Below are 27760 nucleotides of genomic sequence, written 5' to 3' on the forward strand. Positions count from 1 at the left end.
TTCACTTTCAGTGTTGTATATGTTGCTATGCTAGATGTGGCAGTTAGCTGTAGCTCATAGGTGTCAAACTCTGGCCCGCGGGCCAAATTTGGCCCGCAGCCTAATTACATTTGGCCCACGAAGCCATACAAAATTGCTATTAGAGCTGGCCTGCCATTATTATACAGGTCATGTACTGCTAATACTACAATTCCTAGAATGCTCTGTTGGTGTTTTGGCCTGTCAGTCACGACAGGACTTATTAGCTCCCTCTCCTCTGTTGACTATAGTCATAGCAACCATGCAAATACTGCCATGCTACCAATCCCAAAATGGCTAAAAGAATAAAAAAAGGAGCAGGTGGGAGAATATGATGAAAATTTGACAAATGATAAAATGATACAATTTAATTCAGAAGGCTGCAAATACAGTTTTTATTTAAGAAATGAATTCCACTGATGTGTTATTTAATTGGAACTTTGATTTTGCATGTGTGCAATATTAAGTTATATATACATTTATTAAGCTTTGCTTGTTCCATACTCAGTTTTTCAGCAAAACTTGTTTGAGTCCATAAGAAAAGATTCCTTGTTATATTTAGAGGAAGTTTTTTTTCAATGAATATTAATGTTAGCCCGCGACTTTGATCCAGTTTTGAATTTTGGCCCACTGTGTATTTGAGTTTGACAGCCCTGCTGTAGCTATACAGCAACATAGCTTAGCAAAAGACATCTTTATGCTTTTTTTTTTTTTCTTTTAAAAAAATAGCTTTTGAAATGTGACAGTGTCATCCTGACCGGGTGCTGTCGCTACTCTTCAGGCACACATTTACCTGTTACATGGTTACGAGCTATAGCGCTGCTACGGCATGAATGTTTTTGCTTTTGTTTCAGCCTTTGTTAGTATATTTTCCTTCTTCAAGCAGTTATTCTTTATTAATTCAGACCTTGCCCCCCTCATATCAATGCTTTTCACATTCTCAACTTTTCATTTAAAAAAATATAAACAGCATACTGAATTCTGTGATTAACACAGTAATTCTCCTCCTGTAATTGAAATACTTCTAAGCGACCCCTGAAGGTCCCCGACCCTCATGTTTGGCACGTTTGGCGTAAGGAGGGGATGGAGGTGGGAGGTGTCAGTCAAATCAGTGATTTCGACGCTGAACGGGCTGCATGGTTCCCCACAGGAAGAACTGGTTTGGTTACAAACAAAAGTTCCTGAGCAGGAGCACAGCTCCATGTTCGGAGTACTGTTTGTTTTCGATCACGCAGCGTAGTTGGCGTATGTACCAACTAAGGATGAAGAGCAGGGATGCGAGGAAACGAGGAGATGGGATTTGAAGCGGTCCGGGCAAAGTCGATCTTTTAAATCGGAAACCTCGCCGAGCAGCAGACAGAACGAGGTTGGACCATGATTTATAAACGGGAGCCGTAAGAAGCAAACGTTTTAAGAGGTGCTGCTTCCCTTGTTGGGTTACGAGCAGGCGGCGGGGTTGCGCCTGGTTCTGGACGGCGGATTCCGCTGATGAGGGATCTGTTGTGTCAGGGCCGTGAGGAGGCCTGTTGTCCTTCAGTGCGCGACGTGTTTTCGCCGCTCAGCGTGTAAACGACGGGTTGTTTTTGTTTTTCAAAGCAAAGGTACGGAAGGCGCCTCTATATATGCAATAACACACTTCTTGTAGCACAACAGAGTATGCGTTTATGAGAAGAACCTCAACAGCTGGGTTTAACTGTTGTTTTTGTTCCCGTTAACGCTGCATGATCCCATTTTCTTTAGGCAACAGCCTGACTCTGACGAGCTTGCTATTGTGAGCGGATGAAGTCATTCTTTGATCCATTTGTAGCAGCAGCAACAAATAAATCTGTAATTAGCCACAGCACACACAGCACACGCTTTAGCCTCGAGTATCAGCCTCATTTATTGCTGTCAGGAGGAAAAGCTGCAGGAGCAAAGAGTTAAACCTGTTATCAGAACCATTCTCTGCAATAACGACGTTCTTGCACATATGCAGACAGGTTTTGGTCCACTTGTCTCTACAGAAACTGTAAATCCTTTGGTCTTATGGGCTGCTGCTCAGCACCTCAAAGCTTTAGCCCCTCCACATATTGTCTTTCCACTTTGACTCTTGTCATCGTCATGCTGGAGACCCATCGCTTCACTGTTCTTACTGTTTTGGAAGTTCTCGTACTTTACAGTACATGGGACAGTGAAGCCATCCTGTCCCCTTAGCAGGAAAACAGCCCCAGAACATAATGGTTCCACCTCCATGCTTGATGGTGGGGATGTTGTTCTTTGGGTCATACTCAGTATTTCTTTGCCTCCAAACACAGTTGATGCCAAAGCGTCCGATTTCATCTGACCACAGCACTTTGTCCCAAACCTCTGAATCATTTAAAGGTTAACTGGCAAACTTTAAATGGGTCTGTACATGTACCTTCTTGAGCAGGGCCCTCGCAGGTGCTGCAGTCTGTTACAGCAAAGTGTGTTACCAGCAGTGTTCTTGGTGACTGGAGACCCAACTTCCGTTAGATCATCAACAAGCTCCTTCAGTGTAGTTTTGCGTTGAAGTTGCACATTTCTCATGATCATTCCAGACCCAACGATGGTCTGGAGATTGATGGTCATTTTATATTTCTAACATTTTCTAATAATCCTAAAAAAACAGTGATCACCACCTCACCAAATGTTTTGCTGGTGGTCTTGTAGTTTGTTTTAGCCTTGTGCATGTCTAGAACCCCAACCAATCACAGCAGATGGCCCCGCCCCTCCCTGAGCCTGGTTCTGCCGGAGGTTTCTTCCTGTTAAAAGGGAGTTTTTCCTTCCCACTGTCGCCAAAGTGCTGCTCACAGGGGGTCATATGATTGTTGGGTTTTTCTCTGTATCTATGAAGCGCCTTGAGGCGACTTTTGTTGTGATTTGGCGCTATATAAATAAAAGTGAATTGAATAGAAGCTTGTCCCTGACACAGCTGTTTGGTCTTGTTGTGGTTTTGGAGAAGTTGAAATAGATGAAACTGAATCTGTCGACAGGTGTGCTTCACCATCACTTAGGTCACTCAGTGACTTGCAGATCAGTTTATAACTTTTATGCAATGATTTCCTTTCTTGACTCTGTCATTAAAATGAAATTGCCCTAAAGAGAGAGAATGACTTTGTGTACACATTTACAAACTCAGCAGGGGATCAGGGCTTATTCTGAGGTTGACCTGAATGTGCACTGCAGTTCTGATTTGTTCACCGTGTCCACTCGTCTGCTCAGGGTCTGAGCCTGACTGTGTAATCTGTATACAGTAAACTGTAGTATAAACCAAGGGTCTGTAGGTTTGTAGGTTGAGTGGCAACTTGTTTTTCTCTCCTTGGGTGAATGTGTGACTTTTTCACTAGCAAACTGGCAGCACTGTTCTGTGGTGTACTAAGCCTACCTTGGACAGCTGGGGCTATTGACTTGATACTTGATACCACTTCCTTTGCAGGACATCCAGCCCTGTTGTTACTTGAATTAAATTCCTGACTGTCTTTTCTAACTTGCTTTTTTGATTTTAAACACAAACCTCAGTAAACGGCTGATTCTAGTCTGTGGGTAATATTAAAACTGTGAGTAGTTTTTATTTCCAGTTACATCAACATCCAGCCAATCAAACTGGCTGCAGTTCAAATCTTGTATTATGTTGCAGCTGTTGGTTATTTTAGCGAGTTTTCTGTTTATTACTCTGTCAAGTAATCACATAAGAAATACGTCCTAAGCAAGTAACAGTGAATATTCAAAAGGGTTAGCCCTACATGTCTTTTAAAATATAACTGCTCATTGGTTCCAGTTTAGAATTCAAGTGTTGTAACAGTTTAACAGGATACAATATCTGCCAAAAAAGCAAAAACCCTTCCTTTGATTAAAAATTAGATTTTTTTTGGAGAAATCATTTCCCTAAATGCAAAAACAAATATTCACAAACACATTAATGTCAAATAAAATAAGTTTTACATATCATTTAAACTAAAGCATAAAATAAAATAGCCTTTACTCTTCATGAAATGCTTCCTTAAATACTGAGGAGCCAGAAGCAGTTCTGAGAGTGTTGTGGCTCCTGGATGAGATAAAGTGGGTGTATGTTCATGGGTATATGCTTTTTGTGTGTGTGTGTGCGCGCCTGTGTGTTTTTGAATGAGTATGTGTGGCTCTAAGCCTTTACTGTGGTGGCAACAAGAAAGAAAACACGCTGTGCTTTGATGCAACATTAGGTTTAAATGTTAATCATTTATTGTCCTGCCTAACAGCACCAGGTCAGTGGCGTTTTACTCTCCCATGTATATTTTTACGGGCATGTTGGGACGGTGTGGGATTTAATTTTTATATTTTAAAACATTAACACAACTCAAATGTAATTTTTATATATTTATACTTCTATAACTCCACAAAACAATGTTACTAAAGCCTTGAAATATAGATGGTCAAGCAGACCTGGTTACTGCAGGTATCACTATGACAGAAAAGATGCCCATTTTAAACATTATGTCACACTAAGTTAATAGTTCATCGGCGTACGTATGGTTTAATTTAACGTCTGTAGTGTTACTGTAGACTTTTCACTGTGTAACATGAACTGCAGTGGATGGGAGGAGCTTCAAAGTAACTTTTCTTCATATTTAAGTTTTCGAAAAGCTGGTTTAATTAAGAACTCCCACCTGCTTTTTCCAAGTAAAGGATTTTGATTACAGTAACAAGCGCTTCTGTTTTGGATGCTAGTGGATGCTCAGCATCTCTGTGGCAGCTCTGCCTCTTTGTTTCCTGGCATTTGTGAGTAGACAGACTCCACACTGAAGGATGATAGCATATTCAGAGAGACCTATGGGCTGCTTGGGCTTAATATGTTTTACTCCAGGTCTGTTTTAGTGGCAAATGCAAGTGACATGCATGCTATAGAGCTCTGGAGCTTTAGCTCAATAACAGTGTGTAGAGAGCCTCATGACCAAGCAGCTGCATCCAAGCATTACATCATCAAGTGCAATGCAAGCGTTGGATGCAGTGGTGTAAACATGCCGCCACTATACTCTAGAGCAGTGGAGTGACGGATCACACTTTTCCCATCTGGCAGTCTGATGGAGGAGTCTGGGTTTCGTGGTCACCAGGAGAAACGTACTGGTCTGACCCCACTGTGCCAAGTGTGAAGTTTGGTGGAGGGGGGATTATGGTGTGGGGCTGTTTTTAGTTAAAAGTTTTAATCCTTCAACATATCAAGACATTTTGGACAATTTCATTCATATAGGAGCAAATCCTATAATAGCCAAATTTACACTGGCAATATTTATGGCTGGACAATGTTGTTGTTTAGGTAAGTTTACAGAATCTGAACTACAAATCCGGCCTGTTTGTGTACAATATGAGTTACATTTGAATTATTTCAAATGCATTTCAGTGTCAATGTAAACATGTACGTATGTGTCCAGAATGCATCTTTCTAGACTTTATTTGCATCTCTTTTAATTATTGGAAGGGTACGTTAAGTTGCCATTGTGTCCTGGATACAGTGCTGCAGCTGCTATATGACTTAAAAAAGCAAAGCAATCAGTGCACTGCTTCAGACAAAAGCATTTGTTGTCTGCATTTCTAGTTTGTCCTGACATCTCTCAGATTGATAGTGTTGTCTCAATTATGTGCAGACAGTTAATTAAATAATTGGAGTCTGTCACACTCAGTCACTTTGTTGTGCTTCTAAGCTCGAGCAGAGCAATGCATGGAAAAACAAACAGACACAAAGTGGCATGGAGGGATGTGGTGGGTGTGCTGGGAACAGGAAGCTGTTCCCTTTGGCCCCTCTATTGTTCTCTAATCATGCTGCAGCTATTTATGTAGCGTCCCTGTGACTGGTGCTGTCGAAGAGCTCGGCTCTTTTTCTACACACTTGCTCCAGATTTATAAAAAATTAGCTATTAACTTTGGGTTAACCAGAAACTCTTCAAGATAAACACAGTTTTTAATAATTTAGAGTTAATAATTTAACTGTGATGTCCCTGCTGCCAGAAAATTACACCACAACACAATACTTATTTTACCTGCAGGCTGAAAGCACTTCCAGCTGCTTCATATATAATTGATATTTTCCTTAATTTAGGGGCAGATGATGCTGTAGTGGTGGCCTGTAGTTGATGCCTTTGCCAGTGTCAGGATGGTTTTCGGCTTTTCTTCCCATTAATGTATCATGTAGATAATAATAAGTACTGAATATGTCACCACTTTTTTTAAGTAGATGTATTTCTCAAAGGTACTATTGAAATTAAACTCTCACCACACGTCAGTAATAACTCATCCAATCACATCCAAAGAAATCAAACAGCAGATGTTCATTAAGTTGTTTGTAAGAGTGCATTAATTATAGTTTTCTTGTAAACATGTACCTGCTGATTCCAGCTCCTTCTGTAGCTCTCCACAAGTGTTCCTTGGCTCTTGGACGACTCTTCTTATAATTCCTTTACCTCCTCTGTCTGAAATCTTGCAGGGAGCGACTGGTCACAGCCAGTGTATGGTGAAATGACCCCCCCGCCCCTGATCGCTAAGCACCCTTAGACGTTACATTTGTGCTAATTGCTGCATGTTTGTTGTTATCGAAGCTCTGCATGTGTTGCAAGTGGCTCTAGTAACGTTTAAATGATTTTAAACTGACGGATTATTATCCAGACAGTCGTCTCAGGTGACATCAGCCACTGTTAAGCACACAAAAGATTATGACAAAAGATAATTCACTCCTGTTTTCTTCCTGTTTAATCAGCTGCTTCTTTTTCTCTCCTTTAGGTTTCCAGCCTCCTTTCATCCCTGACAGTCCTTGTGGATTGTAGGACCACCCCCGTCACTTCCTCCTACCTGGACATACAAGTGGCAGCATCTTGGCTTCGTCTTTATCCTTCCTCCTGCGTCTTTTTTGCCCCTGTCCCACCTCCATGGTTCTCTTTTTATAATGTGTGGCTGGATGACTTTCAACCTTTCGACCTTTCAACCTTTCAAGCAAACTAATTCTTAAGCAAGAGGCTGCTGTACTGTTGGCACTTAAGTGTGTGTTAAAATGGACTGGTGTCACATGACAGGAAATAAATGACTGCTTACAGAAGCTTCAGCCACCAACACTTTACGTTCTTCTCAATGATAGCTTGTGGAAACTGCGAACTCTCAAGTGCCTTGTCCTAAATGTTGCCACCGAGCAGAAGATTTCTTTCAGTGGAAATATGATCCAAGCAGTTCCCTTTACTTTATGCTGCAGTTGCACTGCTCCAAATATTCAGTTCTGATGAAGAGTTGCCTCCACCTCTTGGTCTCTTTTCTCCTGTAAGGTCGCTGGTCTTATCTCTTGCTATTCATACTCTGATTTCATCGTTTCCACTTCCTTATTTGTTTTCTTTTTTCAGTCCATTTGTTTTGTCACCACCGTTCGCCTTTCTGTTGCATCTGCTGTCCTTCCCCCTCGCCCCTGTCCATAGTCACCCCCCCACCACCACCACCACCACCATCATCATCATCACCATCTCCACCTTTACATCCCACACTCACCACTACCAGCACCACTAGCTAATCACCTAACCCCCTAACTTCTCATCCCCTCCCTTCACCTCTCTCTACTGTTACCATGGCAACAGCTGCCACTGCCTCTTCATCATCCTCATCATCACCTAGTGGCAGTGCCAGGGAACACCTGCTGGCGGTGCGTCGACGCACTCCACATACCCGACCCTACACGATCGGGCCTGACAGCGTCTGCAGCTTGTCAGTGCAGGAACCAATCGGAGCCTCGGCCTCGGCCTCCTCTACAATGTCATCAGGGAATCAGCCAGAAACAGGACTGGGGCTTCAGCGGGCCAATAGTGACACAGACCTGGTGACTTCAGAAAGTCGGTCATCGCTCACAGCTTCTACATACCAGGTGACTCTGGGTCACAGCCACCTGGTGATCTCCTGGGACATAAAGGAGGAAGTGGATGCAACTGACTGGATCGGCTTATACCACATTGGTGAGAAACTGGAAAACAAATTTAATTACTACTTTATCAGCAGTTACTCTGCATAAATCTCTTATTTGTTACTCGTGAACTAGTAGAACAAAGCTGAAGTTAGCTTAGTATCAATCCAAGGTAACCTCACAGAGCTGGCCCGTAGGTACAGAACAAGATGGTGGGCGTTTCTCTGGCACAGGTAGCTGGTAACTGTGACAACATGCCAGATTGATTTCATGGATTACTTTTGAAAGATTTAATAGACAAAAGCTTCTTAATTTTTAATCAGATGCTCCCCGTTCTGTTGGGAAAAATTACAACAGCTTTTAATGACTTTAGCACAGGTATTATTATTATTATTGCTTTTATACTTATTACACTTATATAATTTTACTAATTATTAACAATTCTTTTTGTATTTTTGTGACTATGTAGATAGCTCGCTTTCTTAAATGGGACAGCAGATGACTGTGTTGTGGTTTTGGCACAATGATCCAAGTTTCTCAGGATGTTTCCAAACCTTTGGTGTTCGGCCCTTTTAAATGTAACTCTGGCTCGTTTTACTCGTGGTGTGGTTCATTTGTGCAGAGTCTAACACAGTAATCACACTCAGGACCACAACCTACAGTTACAGTGGAGGTGATACCTGTTGAATCTGTTTGAATGTCTTGTATCATAGCTTGGTACGGTAATCTGTTCTTAACCAGTAAGACCAAACCTGGTAATCTGGTTAAAGTGGCTGGTAAGATTTCAGCAGTATCTGCTTCTTTGTGCAGCAAGAAACAGAATAAACAGTAGCAGAGCCTACAAATCGACCTCCAGTGATCGACTGGTGTAAATGTCTAACGGATCAGAAACGCACTGTCTAGAGCATAGGTGTCAAACTTTGGCCCGCAGCCTAATTACATTTGGCCCGTGAAGCCATACCAAATTACTATTAGAGCTGGCCTACTGGTATTATACAGCTAATATATATATTGTTTAGTATTAAGCTTTGCTTGTTCCATATTCAGTTTTTCAGCAAAACATGTTTGAGTCCATAAGATTCATTCTTGTATCTGGAGGAATAAATATATTTCAGTAAATATTAATGTTAGCCCGCGACTTTGTTCCAGTTTTGAATTTTGGCCCACTGTGTATTTGAGTTTGACATCCCTGGTCTAGAAGGTCAGTGATACCCTGGGGAAAAAAATGCCCCTGGACACTATTCATCATCTGATTAGGAGCATGCTCTGCTGCTGTCAGGCATGCATCAAAGCATGTGGTGGCCATACAAAGTGCCATTTTGGGTTGTTGCAGTTCCATTTCTGAAAAATGGACTAGTCTGCCACATTATTTTTTCACTACTTTTTCAGGCGTTCTGTGGGTACATTTTTCATTTCAAGACGTTGGACTCTTTTGTTGCTGGCACATTTCTCAGGGTGTACTCTGCCTCTCACCCTGTGGTAGCTGGGATAGGTTCATGCACCTACTGTGAGCTGGATAAGGATACAGGGAAGAGAATGGATGGATGGAGATCAGATGTGTTTTCCAAAGTGTTCCTATATTTATTTATTTACATAATACATACATATACTTAGGGATTATTAAGGTATTCGGATTATTTGACCAGTATATATTTCAAACTAAAAATTTTTTAAGCTCAAACATATGAACAACACATTTAGATTTGCATAAAACACTTTAAAAAAATAATAAATACTGTTTATACTTTACTTTCAAAGCTTGCTTAATCTTTGTTTATCTTTATCATAATTACATTTTTTATTACAAGCTGTTACAAGTTCTGAATTTCTATTGGATTCTTGAAATATTCTTCCTTCTGCAGCTCTACAGTAACAGTGTTTGTTTAGACTGTGCATTCAGTCTGCTGTACTTTTGTAATGATAGGTAATTTATCTTAGTTGAACTATTTTCTACAACTTTGTCCATCAATATCATGGGATATATCATAGTTTCAATTGCAAAATTACACCAGTTTAAAGTCGATGACAGTGTAACAGAAACAAGAATTGCTACCCTGGATGCTTCCTTCTTCTTCGGTGTCTTATTATGACGTGGGGTAAGTGGGCGGTCGATATCGGGCTCCTTTTATATTCCTTTTGGGTAAGTTGGAATATCAGTGGGTTTTCCGGCTCTTCTGTTCAGTCGAGTCTCAAATTTGGGCGTCATATTTGACAGTTCAGTGATTCTCCAAATCAACTCTGGATTTTGGACTGCGACATGATGCTGCGACAAGACTTTTAACTGGCACTAACAAGAGATTGCATATTGCCTTTCGGCTTCTCTTCATTGTTTGCTGATAAATGTTAAAATTTTAGTTTTAAGTTTTAGGGCTGTACGTGGTGAAGCTCCCCAGTAAAACTCTGAGCTGTTGAAACCTCATGCTTGGTTGGTACAAGGTTCAAAACACGCCAGGTTTGGGCTTTTCAGGCACCAAGGCTATACAGTTCTCTTCAGTTGTCTTTAAGTTGTACAGACTCCATTGACTCTTTTAAAAAGCAGCTGAAGACACTTCTATACAGACAACAATTCATTTGTTGTTTTATGTTTTAATTAATCTGAGTTTTTTTCGTTTTATTGTGAAGACTTTGTGACATTTATCTGTGAAAAGTGCTATATGAATACATTTATTTTTAACAGTGGTCAAATGTCAAACAGGTGTGTTTACTTAGAAAAAATAAAATCATGCTAATGCTGAGTGACCACTGTACCCCGTATACACCATGTCGAAAATGTGGTTTGCAAGGTTAACTTCAGCCTTTTTCCAGCGATGCCATGAAAACAACGGGAAGATTTCTTCCCTTTTGCGTCCAGTCGGTCTTGGTCTCATCTAAGAGTCTTCTCCCCAGCATCACCTTTGTGAAGTCAGTCATGTCCATTTACATTTTCTTTGTCAAGTTTGTGTCTTGGTCTGGATCTCATTGTTTATGCTTCCTGTTCCTGCCTCATTAGCTTAATTCCATTCTGCTGTGTCTTTTCCCATGTGTCTCCACTTTTCCTAATCACCTCCTTGTGTATGTATTGTCTCTTCTCAGAACATCAGTCATCTTCTCCTTGGGTCTGCCAGCTTTAGTATTACTGTTTTCCTAGTGTTATTTCCCACTATTGGCTTTTGTTCCATCTTTTTCTATTGTGTTTTCTATTATTCTCTCTGGCCAAAATAAATGCCTCGCCTTGTGTTTAACCACCCCTGCATGTGAGTGTGCATTTTGCTTCTTTACTCCATGTGTGTGTCTGCACATCTTAGAATAGAATAGACGTTTATTGTCATTGTACATGTACGATGTGCATGGAATAAAAATGTAAATAGTAGGACAGCACGGATACAAAGCAGGATGAAGGCACACATTAGAGGGCAGGTTGCAAAGTGCTTGAAAGTAGTGCATTGGACCTGGTCTGAGTATAGAGTCTGTGTGTGAGTGACCTGAGGGTTACTCAGACCACGGCTCAGATTGGTGGGTGGGGTGTTTTTGAGGCTGGAGTGGGACCTCATTGACCTGAGGTGCCGACCAGAGGGCAGTGAGTCAAGTGGTGGGCAAGGTGCAAGGGGTCGCCTGTGATTGTCCTGGTTTCTTGAGACAGGATGAACTGGCAATAGCCTCAGGGGTGGCAGAGGCCAGCCGTTCTCCATTTATAATGAGAGGGGAGCGGACCTTTCTGTGCCAAGTCCATAAGTTATGTTTTAAATTCTCTACCCTGTATGCTGTCTCATCTCCGTCAGAAATTAGCCCAACCATAGTGGGCTAATTTCATCGTCAAATGTGCGTCATCCAGCAAATATGGGATGGTGAATTTAAGTAAAGTGAGTAAAACTGGGTGCAGATCATAACTCAGTTTGGATGACACTGCTGATTTTGTCCTTTAATATGCTTAAAAATAGGAGCAGGAAAAGGCCAATTCAGAACTGAACTGGGGATCATCAGATATGGACTAGCAGGCGCTGCCTGTAAATAAATGGCTATTATGGATGTTCAGGGCAACCAATTTCTTAGTCAACTTAGTGAGGAAAAAAATGGACTAACCAACTGGTTGAAAGCTAAGAGACACTCAGATATTAAGTTAAATTTGAGAACCGTTTAGTGAAGACTGAAAAAAATCTAATAATAAAGGCACTTTAAACCGTTTATGACATTCTTCATAGGGGTGCAACGATACACAAAATTCACGGTTGGGTTCGGTTCGATACTTTGGTGTCACGGTTCGATATTTTTTCGATACAAATAAAATGTTCATGCCTTTTTAATTTGTCATTTATTAAAATTATAAATATATATTTAAACTCAAAAGTACAGTTTTTAAATTTAACCCTAACCCTTGTGCGTGTTTTTTATTTTGACAGCGAATGCGCACCTGCGGACCACTTATGTGCAGCCCTGGTTATTTAGCTCGTCATATTGCAGCCACAGAAATTATTTTGTCCATGAAACCATAAAGCTGCACTTTCTTTTTGCCTTATAGTCTGATTTGTCATAACTTCTCCGTTTTGTGGTAAGCTTTTCTTTGGCTGTCACTTCTTCACCCTGACCTGTCTTATTTGGCTCAGCAGAACTGAAATGCTTTTACACGCTCACTCACATAAGCTCAGCGATTCTCTGCGCGATCAACCTCTCACATGTTTAAGCTGCGGGAGATTTCACTTGTCATGTTTGCATAGTAAGCTAACGATTAATAAGACGATGTCAGAGGAATTGGTGCACAAATTATCATCACTCACAGATCAGTGCTGTCGCTCTCTATACACAGTTCGCACGATTGCAAAGTGAAAGCAAAAAAACAAGCGCAAATTCAAACATGATTTCAATATGTCACATATTGACAGTGGCTCACAGATGCCAATGACATAATTACCCAGCTACATTTCTGAAAGAATGCAAAAGCATTGACATATATTTTTCCTACAATAGCCCGACGGGCAGGGCAGAGATAGAATTTTGGTAGCCCGACTGAAAAAATCACTAGCCCCAGGACGTCGGGCTAGCGATATTGCAAGCCCTGTATCTGATTGAGGAATCACTCATCTTTGGAAAAGAGAGTTTATTACAGAGAAATGTCTCTTTCCAAAATAAAAGCTATACTATCCGTTTCTTCTGGGCTATATTCTCAGCAGCATAAGGAGAATCCTGTGCTAACAGCTGTCTAAATGACTCAGCTAAAGTTAGTAGCATGCTTGTTGTTTTTGTCTTTGCACTAGGATGATGTCGGCGTAAATGTGCAGTCATATTCGTCGTGTTCCCACTAGTGCTTTCAGGTTAATCTCGTTGAAATGACCTTAACGCCACAACACGGCAAATCTCCGTTAACGAGCTACCGCCGATCGCCCCGTGCATGGGGCTAGACGGCCAACACGTTAACGAGCTAACTGCGCTAACACACTAGTTCACACCAATGTAATTGAGCATTGCATGGCACATCCAACATACTGTTTTACTTCAGTCCATGACTCGCTTACCTTCAGGGTCATACGTCACATGTAAACCAAAATAATTCCAAACGCCAGATCTGAGAGTGGGGGGGGTCCATGTTGCAAGGAGAGCTTAACTTCTGTCTCGCTAGCTTGCCCTGCGCTCTTCCTTCTGATGATGCTGTCTGTGTTGAGCGCTCAGTGGATCTGCGCTGGACAGTACAGCCTAGGCGGAGTAGTCGAACGCAGATTCACTGAGCGCTCAACACAGACAGCATCGTCAGAAGGAAAGTTGATAAAATAAATTACAAATGTTGTATTGTTCGATACATATGCGTACCGAACCGAAAGCATTGTATCGAACGGTTCAATATCGATACGAATATCGTTGCACCCCTAATTCTTCAATAATGAATCATGCTGCTTAACTGTGCAAATTGTGCATTAACAACAATGTTACACACCAGACAGACAATGAAGAAGAAAAACTTAAAATAAACCAATGATATGGAAAAATGTAAGTACAAAAGATCTTAAGAATAAGAAGGTAAATACATAAAATGTAAGATATTGAAATAATGTAACAATTAAACAAACAAATAGAAAATTAAGTGTAGTTGTGTGAGTTGTAATTTCACTGTTTAAAAACTTAGTTTTGTGTTCTTCTTGTATCAATAACTGTTGGCATCCTTCTATGTCTGTAAGCATCCGTGCAGAGGTAAAGAACACATTTAGAAATGTATATTTACTTAAACATATTTATGTATATTTACATATAAATGTTTCACAGATGAGAACTGTGTGGCCAATGTGTGGGAATCCAAGAACCGCGGTGTGAACGGCACCCAGAGAGGACAGATTGTGTGGAGACTGGAGCCGGGACCCTATTTTATGGAGCGTGAGTGTCTTGTGTTCTTGTTAATTACAAATGATCCTGTATTTATGCGATGCATACTTCCCGTTAATGCTGCATAGCTTTGTTGAGTTTGGTGATACAAACCTAATGATATGCTGTGGAGGCCAGGCTTCACCGGGGTCTGTGCAGGGCTTGAACAAGTGCATTAAAGTCTCAGTCTCCGTTTCTGAGTTGGAGATGCAAAGGACAACAAGGTTATATCAGTGGGTGATTCCATCTGGTTTGCATGGTTTGCATGAAATGTTATGGAACAAAGTTTGAACATATATCGTGGTTACTGTGAAATTTTAGCTTCATGTATTAAATATGTTTCAAGATACATAGATATTCATTTCAGGCCATTTTGTTGCACATTGAAATTTGAGGTGATGTTTATATATGAATATCTCACAAATTGTTGAAGGTTCAATTTTCACTGGTCTTTCTTACCATCAAAATAAACTTGAATTAGTAATGTGGGACAGATTTAAAGACCTGGTTTACTCCAGTCTCAAATGATCAAATTTCTATTTGTATTTAAAAAAATAATTATTTTATTTTAACTTGATACAAAATTTAAACATACAGTATATAATTCCTTATATTTTTAACTTCAAATACTTAGCTTTTAAATAGTTTTTAAAAAGTCATCAACCCACTTCCATGCCATTTTAAAATCTAGCATATTGAAATCTAGAGCCAGTTTCACAACACTAGTAAAACTACAGTGGATGCAAAAGTATTCGGCCCCCTTGAACTTTTCCACATTTTGTCACATTACAGCCACAAACATGAATCAGTTTTATTGGACTTCCAGGTGAAAGACCAACACAAAGTGGTGCACACGTGAGAAGTGGAACGAACATCAGACATGATTCCAAACATTTTGTACAAATAAATAACTGCAAAGTGGGGTGTGCGTAATTATTCAGCCCCCTGAGTCAACACTTTGTAGAACCAGCTTTTGCTGCAATTACAGCTGCCAGACTTTTCGGGTCTGTCTCTACCAGCTTTGCACATCTACAGACTGAAATCTTTGCCCATTCTTCTTTGCAGAACAGCTCCAGCTCAGTCAGATTAGATGGGCAGCGTTTGTGAACAGCAGTTTTCAGATCTTGCTAAAACTTTGAATGTGTCCCCAAGTGCAGTTGCAAAAACCATCAAGTGCTATGGCTCACACGAGGACCGCCTCAGGAAAGGAAAACCAAGAGTCCCCTCTGCTGCTGACGATAAATTCATCCGAGTCACCAGCCTTAGAAATCGCAAGTTAACAGCACCTCAGATTAGAGTCCATTTAAATGCCACACAGAGTTCCAGTAGCAGATATACATAATTAAATTCAGTTCAATCCAATTTTATTTATATAGCTCCAAATCACAACAACAGTTGCCTCAAGGCGCTTTATATTGGAAGGTAAACCCTGGAATAATTCAATTCCATATGTGTTCATTCATAGTTTTGATGCCTTCAGTTAGAATCTACAATGAAAATAGTTATGAAAATAAAGAAAAAACATTAAATGAGAAGGTGTTTAACCAGTAGTGTATATGGTGGATTAAATCCTAAAAGTATTTTCAGGAGGTCGCGACAACATCCGTTCTCTTCTGGCATCTGAATAACAATTTCAGCCAGTGCTGTTACGGATCTTGTCAGAATTGATGGCATTACAAACACAGAAAAGTATGGTCAGATTTTGATCTGCAACATCCAAAGAAGAGCATTGGAATGTCTTTCACCGAGCGTGGAGAGCTATCTGCGAAGACTGCTTAAAGAAATGACAAAGATGCGTGTCTGAGATTGTTCAGCGTGCTCATACAAAATACTGACTTACATTGAAAATTGTACAGACTTTTTTTTCTTTACAAACTGTATTTCCATGTGTGTTTGCATGTCTTTCAATAAATCACTACATTTCCCATTTTTCTAGCAAATTATAATGAATGGTTGGGGTAACTCAAGACTTTTACACAGTGTGTAATATAATGTAGTAGCAGATTTATGTTTCAATTTTATTTAAATAAGGTGATTTTGGAATCAATGCTTTCTGTTGTTGGCACATATTTTACCAAGCTACATAACTCTTATGAAAATGTTTTTTAATACATGGAATTATGATCATAAAGGTAGAGTGTTGTGTTTTCTCTCTCCACAGCCGAGACAAAGATCTGCTTTAAATATTATCATGGTATAAGTGGAGCATTAAGAGCAACAACACCTTGTATCACCGTCAAGAATCCTGCAGTACCAGTATGTATAGCTGTCTGTGTGTCCCACCTTCTTTTCTCCCAGTGATTGTTGTGTCCTCTGTCCAGGTGTGGGCCCAAGCAGCTGCGATTTGTTACAAATGTATATGTTTTGTATCTGTCAATAAATAAAGGAGTTTAAATCAGCGTCACAGTGAGGACAAGCCAAAACTTGACCAAAATACAGGCTTTTACTTGGCCGTCTAATATATCAGACATGAGAAAACCTTTCAAAATAAAAGGCAGCTCAGCTCTACAAACTCCTTAAAACTTAAACGCACTCCTACATCACACTCTGCTGATCTCTTCCATAAAATGAAAGAAAAACACACCAGCTATATTAAAGGAAAACTGAGTTGTTACCGTCCCCCAGAGTGATTGGTTAACCTAGAACTGTGATAGGTCTGTCTCGCACAGGCCTATTGCTGGAACATTTAGAGACAATTCTACTACAGCACGGTGGCACGGTGGTGAGCACTGTTGCCGCACAGCAAGAAGGTCCTGAGTTCAGTTCCACCATCAGGCCGGGGTCATTCTGTGTGGAGTTTGCGTGGGTTCCCTCCGGGTACTCCGGCTTCCTCCCAATTGAGTAATCCAAATTGCCCATAGGTGTGAATGCGGGAGTGAATGGTTGTCTGTCTCTGTGTGTTAGTCCTGCGACAGACTGGCGACCTGTCCAGGGTGTACCCCGCCTTTCGCTCTATGACCTCTGGGATAGGCTCCAGCGCCCCCCCGCGACCCTGAAAAGGATAAGCGGAAGCAGATGGATCTGCTACAATGGCAAAAAGCATGTGACCCCGTGAATGACTCCCCTAGATCTGCTGGACCTGGAAGTCCAGCAGTTCATCTAAACAAAAGACACTTATACCTAAGCAGACATAGATGTATTTACCGTACCATAAAACAGTAAGAGAAGGTACGACCTCTCTCATGACCTTAGGATGTGTGTGCCAGAACACTCTGGGAGGCACACACAGTCTTTGCAGACTACTAAGGATCAGACCTCTATCATTATGCAATCGATTATAAAAATCAAAGTATATATGAGTACATATTTCTAAGCATAAATGACAATTCAACATATAAACCTAGTTTTACTGGACCTCTCTTCGGCCTTTGATATGGTGGACCATAACATTTTATTACTAAGACTTGAGCACACTGTGGGTATTAGAGGCACTGCCCTCGACTGGTTCAAATCATACCTCGCTGATAGATCCTTATCAGTTAACTTAGGCACCTTCTCCTCTTCCTCCGCTCTGGTCTGTTGTGGTGTGCCTCAAGGATCAGTTTTAGGCCCTATTCTCTTCTCATTGTATTTGCTCCCTCTGGGCGCAATCTTTGAAAAATACAACATCGCCTTCCACTGTTACGCCGACGACATACAGATCTATTTTGACCTTACTGACGACCTTGCTGTGTCCCTGCACTACTTTCAAGAATGCATGCGGGAGGTCAAAGAATGGTTCCTGAGTAATTCCCTCGTTTTAAACGATAAGAAGACTGAGATTGTGGTGTTCAACAGTAAAATCCCTCGTGCCCAACTCTGTGCTGCCCTGGGTCCCTTTGCTAGCTCTTCCTGTGACTATGTCAGTAACTTGGGTGCACTGCTGGATAGCTCGCTCAAACTCGATAAGCAAGTGTCTGCTGTAGTGAGATCTAGCTTCCACCAACTGCGCCTTATCTCTAAGGCTAGGCATTATGTTCTGCACGAGGACCTGGAGAAGCTTATTCACACTTTTGTGACCTCCAGGTTGGATTATTGTAACTCCTTGTACTACGGTCTTCCTTCTTCTCTTCTTCGTAGACTGCAAACAGTCCAAAATCCAGCAGCCCGCCTCTTGACTGGTGCCAGGAAATTTTGCCATATTACTCCTGTTCTAGCTAGCTTACATTGGCTGCCCATAAAGTACCGTATTCAATTTAAAATATTACTCCTTACATTCAAAACTATTAATAAATTAGCGCCAAGTTATCTTAGTGAACTTCTCAAACCACATACTCCTGCTAGAACACTCAGATCTGCCACTCAACTACTTCTGACCCAACCCAGATCTCGGCTGAAGTCTCGGGGTGACCGTGCGTTTGCTCTGGCTGCCCCGGGACTGTGGAATAACCTTCCTCTCGACCTCCGCGCATCTGACTCCATTGCACTGTTCAAATCACGACTAAAAACCCACTTATTCAATCTTGCCTTTCCCTCTAGTTAATATTTCTTTTATGATTTTATATGATGCACTTTTATGCTCATTTAAATTCTTGTTTGCTCTGTACCTGTTGCTTTCCTGTGTATCAGTGACAGCTACCTGCTTGCATACTTAGTACTTGCTTTGGTCCTATTTCTATTATCCTCCTCCTATTCTCTATGTTACTTGTTAAGCACCTGGGCATACCCTTGGTTTTTAAGTGTGCTTTATAAATAAAGTTTATTATTATTATTATTATTATTATTATTATTATTAACAAACTGTGTTCCCACCTGTTTCCTATCCCCCCGTTATCTTGTGTTGTCACAGTCTATTCAATGCCACTTTCTTCCACTGGCTTCCTCCTTGTGATGTGTTTTATTTAGTGTTTTGTAAGAACTCAACAATGAAACTGAAGTTTCAGTTTTTGTGTGGTTTTCAAAGTCCTTTATTATGGATCAAATTGCCGCCTGACAAAAGAATGTGACCATCATGGCAACTCCCCTCCACTGTGTCCATTTCATGTTTTAGCTTTCTAAAACATGAAATGGACACAGTGGACTGGCCTGTCTATAACATCCTTTGCCGTGATATTGGGTTGATCATGGACCCAGCCGACTCAGTTATAGTAGAGGACTCTAATAGCCATCTTCACCTGAAAAGGTGAAGCATGACCAGAACAGAAGGTCTAGTACCTACCAGCCAAGCCAGAACAGCAAAAGGTGGACACAGTTATTCAAACCAATACACAAGAATCCATCCATCCATTCGCTTCCGCTTATCCTTTTCAGGGTTGCGGGGGGCGCTGGAGCCTATCCCAGCTGTCATAGGGCGAAAGGCGGGGTACACCCTGGACAGGTTGCCAGTCTGTCGCAGGGCCAACACACAGGGACAGACAACCATTCGCACTCACATTCACACCTAGTGACAATTTAGATTAATCAATTAACCTATCCCCACAAGCTGCATGTCTTTGGACGGTGGGAGGAAGCCGGAGTACCCGGAGAGAACCCACGCAAACACGGGGAGAACATGCAAACTCCACACAGAAAGACCCCGGCCTGATGGTGGAATTGAACTCAGGACCTTCTTGCTGTGCGGCAACAGTGCTAACCACCGTGCCATAACCTTGAACTCAGCTTAGAACGTGATCAAAGATGTCTCTGTGTTGCTAGATTCATTTTTTTCCTCAGAAACTGGGAAGACTAGCCAGAGTACCCGTCCTAAAGGATGATGCTACCACCCCCATGCTTCACTTTAGGGATTATATTGGCCAGGTGATGAGCAGTGCTCCAGACATGACCCTCAAAGACTTAAATCTTTGTTTCATCTGACTGGAGAATTTTGTTTTGTCATTATCTGATAGGTTGCCTGGCAGGTGCCTTTTGGCAAACTCCATGCAGGCTGTTGTGTGCCTTTTACTGAGGAGTGGCTTTTGTCAGGCCAGACAGGCGTAACTGTTGCAGAAATGGTTGTCTCATTGGAAGGTTATCCTCAGAGCAGCGCCGGAGCACTGTCAGGTTTTTCGTGTCATGGTCTGTGTGCGGCAGGCAGGAATGGAGGACCCAAATGCAGACTCCAGAACATAAACTCAAAAACCTCAGCTTTATTGCTGGCATGAGTCAATACAGGAAATAAACTGGGGAACGCTAGAAACTAAACTAGAAACACACAACACTGAACAGAGGAAAACACAGACAATAGATACAAGGGTTAAATAAGGGAACAAGAACCAGAAAGGAAACACAGCTGACCCTAATTAAACAGATGAGACCGGGGAGACGCAAAACAGAACCTGACGCACACCGACGGGAGACTATCAAAGTAAAACAGGAAGTACGCAGAGACACAGACTAAGGGAACAGACAGATGCACATGAAGACAAGACTGACCTAACAGGGGAGGAATCACGAAGGCAAACCAAGACTAGAAATAGAGAATAAACTCAGGAGTAAAATCATACTGGGCAAAGAAATCTAAAATACACAGAGAACCGAATAAATTAACAAGACTCAGAGAAACAAAAACACAAACACTGGGTGGACGACCCAGGTACCCTAACACTCAGCTTCCTGACTAAGATGATAGAGGCCATGGTGCTCACTGAGACCTTCAATGCTATAGAAAAGTTTAATGTAGATGGAGTCCAGACCTCCTGGGATCTAACAATGTTTTACGATAGATCTTGTACAGTGTGAATTTGAGGTTTATCTGGGCCATACTGTAAAGGCAAAGCAGTATGTGCTCAGTGCGTGGAAAGGTGAGAATCTTTTAGTCACTAGTGACTAAAAAAGGACAGTGTGCCTTGTGTTGTAGGACTTTCCTTTGTGATGTCGGACTTTAACTTGACCTGCAGAACAGTTGACCAGTGTTCTGCAATCTCACAGTGGTCAGCACTAGAGCAGGGCGATATGACCAAAAATATTTATCACGATATACATTTGAAAATTTGCGATAACGATATAACTGACGATATAATTGACGATATAATTGACACTAGACAAAATACTTTACAACTCCACAACTTTATTAGTGCAAAAGAAAAAAACCCATCAATGTATTTTAACTTAAACAAGCAGCTGTTTTTATGTGCATTAAAGTTATATACAAATGTAACAGTGCAAATGCAATTCCTTGCTGACAGTTTAACCAAAGGGCATTTCCAGTGGAAATTGGCCGACATATCCTCAGCATAACCATGTATAATATCCACAAAACTTAAAAAGAGGTTATACACACACAATACGGTAACATTATGTTGAACCACAGTACATATCACTCCGCGAGGCTCCGCCTACAATAGCCGTAATGCTCCGACAATCCATCAAGCGGTGCGGCTTCGTAGCTTAGCAAAGTCGTACTGAAACATTTGACAGGTTTTCGAGCGCCGTGCACATAAAATCGTTTCGAGGTCAGTAAACACAACCAGAGTTCATACATAAGGCACACGGGGTTATAAGGGGCTCTGTTGATTTTTGAGAAAAATCTAAGGATTGATTTGAAGTGTGCCGTGTTTTCCAAACAACACGGTAATAACGACGGCCCGCTAGCATGCGCTACCAAAAATAGTGCTTTGTTGTGTATCTGACGGACGAAAGCTAAACCAGTTCCACACCACTGAAGCTGCAGCATTTTTACAAACCAGTTCTGGTTCATGTTTCATTCAACGATCTGCTTTCGCCCTTCTCATTCTGCGTCGCCGTATGTAAACAAAGGCACTGCACATGCGCGTTTTACCCATATTCTATTGCGATATTTCATTTTGTTATCGTTGCCCAACATTATACCGGTGTTACTGTGAACGGTGTGATATGGCCCAGCCCTAGTCAGCACTGTTGCCTCACAGCAAGAAGGTTCAGTGTGGAACTAAACTCAGGACCTTCTTGCTGTGAGGCCAGGGCCTTTCTCTGTGGAGTTTGCATGTTCTCCCTGTGTTTGTATGGTTCTCTCTGGGTACTCTGGCTTCCTCACACCGTCCAAAGACCTGCAGTTAGTGGGGTGAATTGGTAATTCTATAATGCCCATAGGTCTGAATTGGAGTATGAATGGTTGTCTGTCTCTATGCGTTAGTACACCCTGGACAGGTCCAGGGGTACCCCGACCCTCTGCCCTAAGACAGCTAGGATAGGCTCCAGCCACACCGTGACTCAGAATTGGATAAGTGGAAGAAAATGGATGGATAATAAATCCAGGTTACACGAGGAACTGTTCAAGAGTTCAAGAGCTCACAAAATTATTTTTCACTCTTACTGACTCATCCTGATAAAATAATGGCTAATAAATTCAAGCATTAATACATGGAGCTTTGTGAAAAGAATAATATATTTTGGATAGTTTGTGGCTTTGGGAAGCCATAAACTGAATTTAAACAGTGAGATTCAATGAGGTGTGATTGTAGTGAGGGTGAATGGCACTAACCTCTCTCATGTGAAGAGATGTGAGAAACAGTCTTAACTCCACCCACTTAAGTCTTCCTGGTTAAACTTTTATCTGTTAGAGTCAGGGCTGAAAACATGTTCATTTTTTTGTTTTTCTTTTTTTTTGTCATCAGGTGAGGGGTGAAGGCCAGGTGGAGGAGCAGTCAGAGTATGAGCACTGTCGGAAACTTGTCAGCTTCACCCTGTCAGGTGAGATGAATGAGTCAGTGGAAATGTGCTGGAGAATGAATACAAAAATACTCATGAAGTATTCCAATTCAGACTTCCGAGCAGTGAACCTAAAGAAAGGGATGTTCTTCAACCCGGACCCCTACCTGAAAATGTCGATCCAGCCCGGGAAGAGGAGCGGCCTCCCAAAGTTTACCCACCATGGCCAGGAGAGACGCTCCTCCATCATATCCAACACCATCAACCCTTTGTGGCTTGGGGAGGTTAGCATAACTTCACACTGACTCAATAAGATTACCTTACCCAGCAGGCACTACAGAGCTTGGATGGAGCCGATGGGTGAGGGCACTCTATCTGTGACACCTATTCTAATAATAAACTGGCAGCCCTAAGTAGTCTTGCATGCCCTGGCCATGCCAGTTCTTTTACTTCTAATAGAATTATCATTAGCTCACTGTCACATGAACATCCATTTTTATTTGAACCATTTCACTACTCAAATTTCTTATTCATGGTACTAATTAGACTTGTACTTTATGTTTTTGATTAAAAATAAAGATGATTTGTTATTAGCAAAAGTACATATAGATAAACTGTTCTAATGCTTTGTATCACTGTAAACATGGATGTCTGTATATATTCTAGAGGGCATACAGAAGAAATGTATAAACTGAATCAATTTCAGTTTTGGTTTTCATTGCATGCAGTTTATTAATAATTAAATTCAATTATCTACATCTTTACCACACATTTGACTACATACAGGTACTGTAGGTGCAGTAAATGGTTAAATGATACTCATTGCAATATGCTGGGCATTCACTGATAAGATTGAACATACCGTATTAGGCTACATTCACACTGCAGGCGAAAGCGCATTAAATCCGACTTTTTTGACCCTCTGCGACCCATCTATCCGATCATGGTGTGACAGTGTGAACGGCACAAATCCGATATTCTGGGACACTTTCGTATGTGGCACTGAATCCGATACATATCCGATGTTTTAGAAAGCGACTGCTGTTTGATGGTCATGTCGCATTAAATCCGTCTTTTACATCACTGACACAAGACAGACGCCAATTATCAGCTCCGGAGAAGACATCGCGAACGCTTCCTGTCCATCCAGTGTAGATATCAGTGAAACTGTTGGGAAGACAACGTTGGAGAAACGTGAACATTTTATTTGTACTGTATAATCTGCAGATTCTGACAGAAATCTGCAGCTATCCTTTGAAGCACTGCTCCTCTAAAACAGCAATAAGGATCATTATTAGGTTATCTACATTATTATGTAAATAACAAAATAACTTGAAGCAAAATTGGGAAACGTAAAGTCAGAAACAAGTCTTTATATTAAGGCCATCAGTCAAACAATACTGTTTGCTCTGGGTCTAAACAGAGCGCGTTGTGCGTGACGTCTTCTTTTGCGCATGCGGGCGCTTTGAGCGTTCACACTAGAGCGCATTTGCTGTCGCATTTTATTTGTAGTGTGAACGAGCAGACAAAAAAATCGGATTTGTTCAAAAACTCAGAATCGAGCATTAAGACCTGCAGTTTGAGCGTAGCCCTAGAGGCTGGGATTAGGTAAAGATGGTCCTTGATGATCATCTATGTCCAGCTGAGGATGAATTTGTATACTCGTGTAGTTAAAATAAATGAACTTACAGCAATAGTGTTGACTCTACTCTTTGCCTTGGCAGAGTAATAAAAGGAAAGATAGAAGAGACAACTATAGTTATGTGGCAACATATGGACTGATGTATTTACAATCAGCATTTTAATCATGAGCTTTAAGGCAGTAATAATAGCATTAGCCATGTTTAGCACATTACTTTCAACAGGGGGTCAGGCTGTCCACAGACACAAGGTTCAGCTCTTTATCTCACTGCAGAATCCTTTCATATTCTTCACGTATGTCTTTGTTGGGCAGAGTGTAAATACAGAGGCTGTATTTGTATAAGCACAGATACTTCTTAGCAGTGCAAAGCTATCTGCACAGCTCTGCAGAAAGATCCAGGCAGCCAGTGTGTCTCTCTCTAACCAATCAGAGTCCTCCTTACATGGGACAGTGTGGCTAACTTGCATTAGCAAATTGGAGGCGTTGAGTGCTAGAGCAGCTGGCAGCTGGAAACCTGGACCCCCTTTGGCCATTTATCAAGACTACATGAAGTATACTCTGAAGGTCTATAGAAAGATGCATTATGGAGAATCTCTACTGTGACCATCAGCAAAACCAGCCAGCCTATGTACACCACAGCAGCAGTGATCAGTGACATGCTTGGCTACAAGATGAACAGCCACAAGGAGCAGTACCCTTGATGGAGAAGGAGACTAGAGACCAAAATCAAAGCAGCATGGAGAGCAGTTAGCCAAATGTCGGAGTTGCAGACGTAGAAGGGGATGTCTAAGAAGTACAGAAAGCTGCCTATACTTGTGGCCTTGGATACTGCCAACAAAGAACCACAGCCTTGACTAGCCGCTAGAAGAGATATACACAAGAGACAGAAGGCAGGAGAATAAACCTTCCAAGGTATATTCTCAGTGGTAGAGGAGCACTATGAGAGCAGCCCCACCAAGGCTGGAGACAGAGCAACTGGAAGAGCATATGGGAGAAGGAGACATCATATAACAACAACGCTCAGTAGCCAATGGATCTGAGAGCAGGTCACAGCAACCTCCTTGAACAGGATCCAATAACAATCACCATGGTAGACATCTGAGAAAGAGTCTCAAGTATGTAGAGTTGGACAGAGCCAGGCCCTGACACGATTCACATCTCCTGGCTAAACAAGCGCACTGCACTCTGTGAGCATCTACCAGCACAAAGGAACCAGCTGCTATTGGACAAGACACGCCTGGAATGGCGAAGTAAAGGCTGAACAGTCCTGATTGCTAAGGATCTTCAGAAAAGGCAGGTCCCATGAACTACCAGCCAATAACCTGGTAGCTCTGTGATGCCTACAGGAAAACTTCTGTCAGGCATCAAAGCTAAGATGAAAAGGTAAATGGTTCAATACATGAGCGCCTGGTAGCTGAAGGCTCTGCCTCCCATTCTACTTTTAAATAATTGGGAATGATCAGAATCACAATCAAAGCTGGAGTACTTTATTAATCACAGAAGACATTATTGTGGGCATAGTTGCTCCAAGACAGTAAGAACAGCAACTAACTAACCTAAATTAATTAAACAAAAATATTTCCTGTTGTTCAGTGGTGCTAAACGACTGGGTCGGAGGTGTTGTCCAACATTCTGCTTATTTTGGACAATATATGTTCAGCTCCTTCTCCACAATGTCACTGGCAGATACGTTTATTGAGTCTGTTGGCATCGTCAGCCTGCTGCCCCAGCATGCAACAGCATGGTGAATGTCACCTACACAACAGACACCAACGCAAACTACCTCAGTTGCCTCAGAAAATAGAGACAACTCTGGGAAGCGCAGACTGAGCCCCAGGCCCAGAGGCCTGAGGGCCCTCCACCCCTCGGAAGGGGCCCGACTGAGCCACGGGTGCTAGGCCCCACCAAGCAGGTGCCGGGAGTGAGCCAATACACACCCAGGCACCCAGCCCCGGACACTAAGAACCACCAATGGGTGGTTCTTAGTGTCCGAAAGGTGAGGGCATCAGCAACTGGCAGGGAGTGTGGTGAGGGGAGATGGGCTGCCACACCTGGGTTGGCCTAAGATGTTCCCAGAGAGATGGAGACCCGACCTGACACATAAACATAAACAAACAGTCACACTAAGACACAAACATGCATTCACACCCTCATGCACACATATACAAATACTCATCACTCGCCCAACATGGAGACAAACAGAAATGAACACTGTACACACACTCACACTCCCCAAACGTACTCTATACCTCCAGATCCAGAGGGGCAAACCCAGAGGGCCAATCCGCCCCCAGACCCAGGAGATGTTTCCCTCTGGTCTGGGGTGGAGACAAGCAGACCGCGCCCGGTCCTGCAGCAGCACGGAAGCCCAGCATCCCAGACCCCAGATGGCGAACAGAGAACCGGGGTGTGAAGACCCCATACCTAAAATGCATTTTAAAAACATGGGAGGGGCATGGTACTCTCTGCCAGGAAGCAGCTGCTGTCAGCACCGCCCCTACCAAGAGCCCTCAATGTCTACATGTATTTAAAATTGAGAGGTGGGCACTGACGCCAGAGGTGAGGTCTTTTGGATGCTGTTTAGCGTGCCCACCCCCAAGGCCCTTCATGTATGTGTTATGAGTGTGTAAGTAATGTGGATGTCTAAGCTGTGGAATAAAATTAAGGCACAGTTGGCCAGAAGGAGACAGAGGAGGAATGCCCCCTTGCACCTCACTGACACACCTGTACCCAAGGCCCTGCATGTGTCTTGGTGTGATGAAGCGGAAAAAAGGGAGGCTCCCTACGTTTTGAAGTAAATATCTGTACTCCTTACATTTTCAAAACAGGCTTGTTACTTTCGGTTGAACACATCTGAGAGGAGTTATTTTATGTTCCTAATCATACATCCTAATGGTGTATCAATCAGTAAGGGATGTCGCATAGAAAGAGATGAAAGAGACAGAACTGTATGCCAAGGTCAGGGGTTAACATGGGCCGGTGTTTTTCATTGGCACAACATGGTAACGAGTGTTAATATCCATAAGTGGCAGTTGAGGTACTTCAGCATCTAGCTAGCACTACAAAAGAAGTGCAAGCATGACATGAGTTTTTTAAGTGGCAGGTACTTTCAAAAGCATCGTTTCTATCAGCTTAACAAAGGTCAGCACACCACATGCAACCACATAAAACAATACTTGTGACCCTGAATTTTATAAGCAGAACAACATGGGTTAATGGATAGCTGCAGCGTTGCAACCATAAAAACAACAGAAAAATTTTAGAAGTGTTCTAGGGTCTTATATATCTATATATATATCTATATCTAGCTGTCTATCTATCTATCTATCTATCTATCTATCTATCTATCT

The 27760-nt window shown here is 41.9% G+C and overlaps 1 protein-coding gene across 4 annotated transcripts in view; it reads left to right on the top strand.

Annotated features, from left to right (window-relative positions):
* Window positions 1-1096: 1096 nt before the first annotated feature.
* The window catches only part of hecw2b (HECT, C2 and WW domain containing E3 ubiquitin protein ligase 2b), a 72031-nt gene continuing 45367 nt past the window's right edge, over window positions 1097-27760 (top strand). For 2 of the 4 annotated variants that reach the window (XM_026160244.1, XM_026160247.1), the window contains exons 1-6: window positions 1097-1384; window positions 6766-7973; window positions 14150-14257; window positions 16407-16501; window positions 22735-22810; window positions 22883-23052. In XM_026160244.1, the coding sequence (XP_026016029.1) occupies window positions 7592-7973; window positions 14150-14257; window positions 16407-16501; window positions 22735-22810; window positions 22883-23052 (831 nt within the window). In that variant the 5' untranslated portion in view covers window positions 1097-1384; window positions 6766-7591. Of the gene's footprint in view, window positions 1620-6765; window positions 7974-14149; window positions 14258-16406; window positions 16502-22734; window positions 22811-22882; window positions 23053-27760 lie in introns of all 4 variants that reach the window. The other 2 variants (XM_026160246.1, XM_026160245.1) reach the window with 2 other exon arrangements.

This window comes from Astatotilapia calliptera, chromosome 23 (genome assembly GCF_900246225.1).
Source record: "Astatotilapia calliptera chromosome 23, fAstCal1.2, whole genome shotgun sequence".
Classification (NCBI taxonomy): domain Eukaryota; kingdom Metazoa; phylum Chordata; class Actinopteri; order Cichliformes; family Cichlidae; genus Astatotilapia; species Astatotilapia calliptera.